The 6,733-nt window shown below is 38.4% G+C and overlaps 1 protein-coding gene across 1 annotated transcript in view; it reads right to left on the bottom strand.

Moving 5' to 3' along the window:
- LOC140351526 (VPS10 domain-containing receptor SorCS1-like) overlaps window positions 1–6,733 on the bottom strand; it is a 68,076-nt gene that overhangs the window by 11,914 nt on the left and 49,429 nt on the right. The window contains exons 20-23 of the mRNA XM_072437377.1: window positions 6,400–6,533; window positions 6,200–6,323; window positions 3,583–3,695; window positions 2,087–2,221 (exon numbers count right to left, since the gene is read on the bottom strand). Of these exons, the coding sequence (XP_072293478.1) occupies window positions 2,087–2,221; window positions 3,583–3,695; window positions 6,200–6,323; window positions 6,400–6,533 (506 nt within the window). The remainder of the gene's footprint in view (window positions 1–2,086; window positions 2,222–3,582; window positions 3,696–6,199; window positions 6,324–6,399; window positions 6,534–6,733) is intronic.

The raw sequence follows: 6,733 nt of genomic DNA, 5'->3' as shown, positions 1-6,733 counted from the left end.
TCCACTGCTAAACCTGTGATCTGCCTCTTCAGTCTCTCTCTCCAAAGGGCAATTACCACAAATGCGACTCATTCTTTAAAAGTATCAATCCATATAATAAACTGAACATTGTATTCAGCATTCTTGTTTGAAGTTTGATTTGATAAAATCCTGTTGCATCCGATACCTGAAATAATGATGTGTATAAAGGTTATGGATGAGCTATCTCACATATCATGTGTTTGAAAGTATATGGAAAATAAACCCCAAAAATGTAACAATTATCAAATTAATATTTATTGTCTTATTATTAAATAAATTAAACAAATGCAACCTTGGAAATCTGAGGTCACTTAAAACTCGAGAGAATTTAGATTCATCAATTCACCTCCATCATGCATGACCCTCAGGAACACAAGCACTGAAGACTGCACCAAGGGAGCGCAGTGAACTGACCCGTGTTCACAAACAAATGCTCACCATAGTAACTATCCATATAAAGAACTAAACAACCTATCTTCAAGGTATCCATTTGAAGGCAACACAGATAATGCCAACAATCACACAAAAATACCCAGGGATTGTTAGCCGAATATGGCAACCGATTAATGTGTTTTTTCTCTCTTATCTTTCAATGGGAAAAACATGGTTCTGAAAGGTTTCTACACATTCTGCATTTCTAATGAGCTGTTGTCCATTCAAATACACGGCAAGACATTGCACTCTAGTGGTGTTCTGTTGTATTACGGTCTGCCATAACGATAAAGGCCAGCTGTGGGGACATTAAATCTTAGCAATAAAAGCTCTGATATCCTGTGTGCTATAATGAGAGTAGTTGGGAAGGTTATTTATGTAAAATGCAGAGAAGGAAGACTCATGAACAATTTAGTTATGGGAATTGAGCAAAGTGTGGCTGTAAAAACGCTTGAAGCTGTCAGGTAAATGAGAAAGAAGTGTGATATTCAAAAGTTTGGGAATAGCATAAATAACATTGTTCCTGTCTGTCTGTGATAATGCCACTGTTTTCCATATTTTAGCCCAATTACTGGCGGACTGGTGTACTCGTCATCACTGCTGACGTTTTCAAAATCCTAACACTTTTGCCTACATACCAAGCAGCCAGAGTTGCAGTTAATTCACTGTGCTCCGAAAAGACTTTTGGGCTTCAGACTTCCCGGAGTTTGGTAATCCATCACAATGAGAATGATGTCCGCTTTTATTCTCGTCAAAGTTGTGCCAATCGGTGGAGTTGCAGTGCAGTGCAGAGGATTTCAGAACCAAGCTGCACTTAAAATTGTATTTTCTTTTGTGTGACAATAACTCAACATTGACAAAGATTGAGGCGGGCGTGTGTAGCTCATTGAGATGCTTTGTTTTGGTGGGGAAAGTACTGGAAAGAATTGAAAGATATAAATGGATAAAAGCTAACACACACAAACAGTGTTAGAGAAGTTTCTGAAATAATATATTTGGAAAATTACATCAAAGGTAATAATATGTATTCAAGAAAAGGGATGTTTTAGAAGAAAAAAGCCAAGTCATGTTCTTTTGGGTGAACAACACAAAGCCAGTAAAAATGTACTTAAAAATACAAATTTGAATTAGTTTTTTTCTGTTTAAGTTAAATTAAATCAAAACAAACGCTCCTCATGTAAAATACATCCAGTGCCATTCAGACAGTAAAACATAGTTGATGCTCTGTGCAGTTAAAAATACAAGGGACAATCAAAAGTCCCCCACAGGACCACCACAAAGGCTCCAACTGCTTAATCTCTTTTAATCAAATCAATGTGGACACAGTTGGCACCCCTCCAGTGCCACACAACTTAAAATTAACTTTGTAATGTATGACAGGCAGGCAGTAATGTCGGAGTCATATTCGGTAATAAAACTTACATTATTAATGCGACGAGGACATAAAAAGGAGCAGTGGAGCTCTACTAAGTGAATTTACTATACTTCATTCTCAAACTAAACTTGCAGCCGATCTCCAGGGGCTGAAACATATGCCTAACACAGACACACATCCCCTGGAGACTATTACCGTGTGCCCCAATACGCTCCTTAAGCCTCTTGCTTTATTTGAGTGATGTGGCAGTAATATTACCTGGTCAAGATTGGCCCACTTTTCCTCCACTGCGCCCCCACTTGACCCCTTCTCTGGCACCAGATAAAGTTCGGCTGTCGAGGGCAAACCGGGGAGCACTGCAACCAAGAGCTGATCTTCACTTATTCCTGTGACCTTTAATTAAAAAAACACACAAAACGAGAGAAAAGTAAAGTATATTTGAATGGAGACATATTACGCTTATTTTCTAGTACTTAATAGTAGTAAACTATAACATTTATAGATAATAATTTTACATTTTGATCATTGTAAGCTGCAAAATTGATCTCAAACTACTTAGTAATAGAAAGGTCCATTGAATTCCTGTTCAAAAATGCTGAATTGCTAAGCACCGCCTTTTCACTGAAGCAAGGAGAGGATTTTCATTCATATATATATATGAATGAAAATCATATATATATAATTTCTTTTTTTCCCGTGTCATATAGAGTCTGAGGTGCATTAAAAGAAGGAGGACATTTTACGAGTGTCTCCACTTGGGACAGAGATGTTGTCTGTCCAGCCTGAGTGTGTTTCCATTCCATGAGTATTCAAGCCCCAGATGCAACATGCCTGACGTATTGTAAATACACCGCTGAGTGCACTGATAATGAGGGAACACCGTTATAGCCTGGCTTTGGCACAAAATGTCCCCTTTATTAGGATAGAAGTGACAATATTTGTTTTTTTTCAGGGCAAGACTGTAATTCCTCTAAGGGTGATTTCTATAAAGGCTAAACATGTTAGGCTTTCTGCTTGCTTCACATATCATTTTCCTAAGTACCAGTCACAGACGCAGTATAATGCGCCAATCAGTTGCGACATACAAGTTCGATTTGACAGGCTGTGGTTAAAGACAGGAGCTTTTAGTGCTTTTCCTCCATAAGCAGAAGTCTCCTGTCAGCTTCCCAGTGTACAGCGTGGGAATATCTGACAAGACAGAAGGTCAGAGTGAATGTTTCATACTGAGGGATACTCGCGGAGGATATATTTAGAATCCAGTATCCAGGTCTTTTACATAAGCGTGTGGGTTTTTCCTGTCCCCCTAGATACTTAATGGTAAAACCCGACACTTAACCACAGTTCAACAACTCCCTTTTACTTGAGGTTTTGGTGTTCCCCGGAGGTGTGCGGGCATCAAGCAGAAGGTGTTATGGTCTGTCTCTTAGTATTATGACAAGTTCTCTGAGAGGGTGTGTTTTAATGGTGTTTTATGTCATGTGCGATGTCGATGTGTGTTGAGGTTAATCGCTCATTACACTACGAGGTTAAAAATGTGGATAGAGCAGAGAGCGCACAAAACTGCATAGTGGCATTACTAATTCAGCACATTCCAGTTGGGAAATATTAGCTCAGTGAAGCCTTGAATTTTTCACTCAGGGCTAGTGGGGGCTGTTAATTCCCAAGTTTGAAAGAGGGCTTCAGAACTTGACTGCAGTGCTGTTCATTTGAATGGATTTGTGTGTAATGTTTGCCGGCAGGGACGGATCTCTGACCTGGACTATGGAGTTTTTCATCACTCTGCCGATATCCTCTCTCCATTCAGACACCCCAGGGTTCAGCTCATCCAAATTGGAAGAGAAGGCTAAAACGTGGGAGCGAAAGTAATCTGGAACACAGGCAACATCTGGTCAGTTTATTTAATACCACAATGAGACCAGTCACAATAATTGCTATACTTTCAATAAACCAAAGCCAGAACAATGTTTTTTGGGGGTTCAGTATTTATCATGTGTACATTTTACATGCACAGATGGGAAAAGTTACATTTTTTGTAGTATACAAACATTTCAGCTATAGCGGGTTGAATATTGAATATCTATGACAATAATAACACTAATTAAAGGCTACCTATTTATGGTAGCTCCTGTATTATTTACAATATGCTTAATTTAGAATAGCGTACGGGAATATCTGGTTTTGGATGTATTGCGTCAGTATTAGTAATATATCACACATCAAAATTAGTTTTTGTCCAAACACAATGAACTGACAAAAGGAACATTCTCAATGCAGTTTACCAAGTTAAACTACTTGCAGTAAAGGTGAAAGGTAAGGTAATTATACATTCTATTCGTCCAATAATATTGCATGAATCAGATGGAGGTTAGTTCTGAGCTGATCTGATTAAGAATGCCACCACAATGGTCGACATGACTACATAATGCATTGTGAGTAAACACCACATACATTAGGATAAATGCATCTGATTTACATACACTTGGGCCTATTCTGCATAATTTCCATTATAATAATATCTTCGCTTTACTCTCATTTATATTAACATTTACTGATATACCTTTTTAATCTGGGTCAGAGAATATAAACAAAAAGATTACACTCACCCTATAACCAACAATATACAATACTTTGAGCATCTTTAGGTTTAAAATTCCAAAGGTCATGGGGAAAATGCATTGACCTGATGATTTAGTCTATGAGAATATTGCCTTGTAGACAAATGCATTTGTGACACACTGCCCTCTACCTGTTTGCTTCCACATTACAACCATGTTACAGGACAGAAGCAGCTTACAGCCAGTTACAACACATCGCAAATCCAACAAAAACATCTAAAAAACAGTAATAAACTTTGACATGAAACTGACTTAGACATTGTATAAGCAACAGAACATGTTGGCATTGTGCTGTGGTTGAGTAAACATTTGCCTGAAAATCTGCTGTATTAAGCCATTGAAGGAAGACAAAGGCATATTTAAAAGGCTCTGATGAAAAGTCCAAAACCTATGCTTTAAAAATGAGAGTGATTTATAACAGAGGAGATCATAATATAAACAAACAGAGATGGCTCTTTTCAGTCTGACTGCAAATGCACACCTCCTTCATCAATAAAGCATCAGTCTTTTGTGTGGTGGATGTTATGTGTGATACTGAACTATTATAATGGAAGACGTGATGTGTGTGAAGTTGGAATGATCAGCAGGGACATGTTCTCTCATGAGATAGTAACAAATAACAAAGCTTGCCATTCATTTACGTACGTAGTGTAGTCTCTGGTGTGTTAGCTGCATTCGACGTATGTAGAAATAGTAAGCTACATGTTGGTCTGCTTATATTATAGTTTAATAACTACACTCCAGCTGCAGTCCCTGAAATAAGATATGGTACACTTTCTTGTCCCTATTGGAAAATGTATCCTCTGCATTTGACCCATTTCCCTGCTTTGAAGCCACCTAGAATTGTTTTTGGTATGAAACAAACTCATATTTCAGTGTCATCAATAAACCAGCAGAGGATGCAAAGGCCTGCGTCTGCTGGCGTTTTGATTAGAGATGTAACAATATCAAAATCTCACAGTATGATATTGTCACATATACATCTCACGGTACAATGCAGTATTTAGTATATTTTAAAAGGGCGTGACAAGTTTTTGGTATGAATACTAATACTTACTGTCATGTTCCAAATATAAAAATACTAAAGACAGTTACGGTACATCTTCTTATTCACCTTATTCCAGAAGACCTTCTGGGCGCCGCAATACGATGTAATCCTTCCGGTTGTTTTAGCTAACATTGAGGGAAAATAAATTCTACACAGACTAAAAAGCCTTTTCAGGTCCAGGGAATGGGTGCATTGTTGACTTGTTGATCACATGAACATTGGATGATTTACACAAATCAGTCTATTTCATAGCATATTTTAGCTGCGAGATTTTCCCCTCGTTCTCCATTTAAACCAAGTTCCCGCTGGAAGTGCGATTACAACGGCAGCGGTGGTTATGTGGGAAAAGAGGGAAAAGTGGACGAGGCGGAATAAGGTCAATATCTGTACTGAAATGGAGCAAAGGATCATGGTCAGAGTAGCTCCCCCGTTTTTTTTTAGCTGTTGCTGCAACAATGCATTTAAGCAAAGAAGCTTGTAATCTGATATATTGTGACAGCCCATGATATTATCATTATTATCACTCATTTTGATACAGAAGCTTCATGGTAGCTAAGACCTGGAGGTATCTTCAACACATTTTATATTTGGAACGACAGCAAATGCCATGCTAAGGTATCCAAAGTACTTGACAATGAATAATACATTCAGTAGGATTGTTAAGCTATTTGTTTTTCATGGTAAAAGCCAAATGACAATGTGCTTTACCGTAGACGGCAATATGCATCTGATCCTGATGGACAGTGTTGGCCAGTGAAGCTTGAACTGTAACGGTGTGACTCCCAACTTTAGAGAAAGTGTAGGTCATGGCCCCATTAAGGGTCACCACTGGCTGTGAGACACAAAGAGATGAGATTAAACCTGTGCCCTCAGCATGGGGCAGAATGAGACACAGACACACAATGTACCTCTGTTCTGTTATCAAACCACCAGTAGTAAGTGACTGTCCCCGTTTGGCTCGGGCGCAAAGTGGTCGTCAGATTTACTGGTTTATTCTTGACCGCGACAGAAGGTGCAGAGAGCTGCACCTGTTCAAGTGGGCCTTTATGGAAAATACAAACATACACTCACATAATGTCTTTTGTCTACTTTAACGCAAGACTCATTTCCACAAAAAGAAGGGTACAGGGATAATTTACTAAACACCAATTATGAAAGGACGGAAAGGACAATAAATCTGCAATTTGAATTTTTAAAATCTCTTTATATATAACGATCATCTATTATAGCAGCATTGTCCAA

This window comes from Eucyclogobius newberryi, unplaced genomic scaffold (genome assembly GCF_026437365.1).
Source record: "Eucyclogobius newberryi isolate DKJ021-1_F unplaced genomic scaffold, fEucNew1.0.hap1 SCAF_8, whole genome shotgun sequence".
Classification (NCBI taxonomy): domain Eukaryota; kingdom Metazoa; phylum Chordata; class Actinopteri; order Gobiiformes; family Gobiidae; genus Eucyclogobius; species Eucyclogobius newberryi.
The sequence above is the reverse complement of the archived record's forward strand: the minus strand, read 5'-3'. Positions and strand labels throughout refer to the sequence as shown.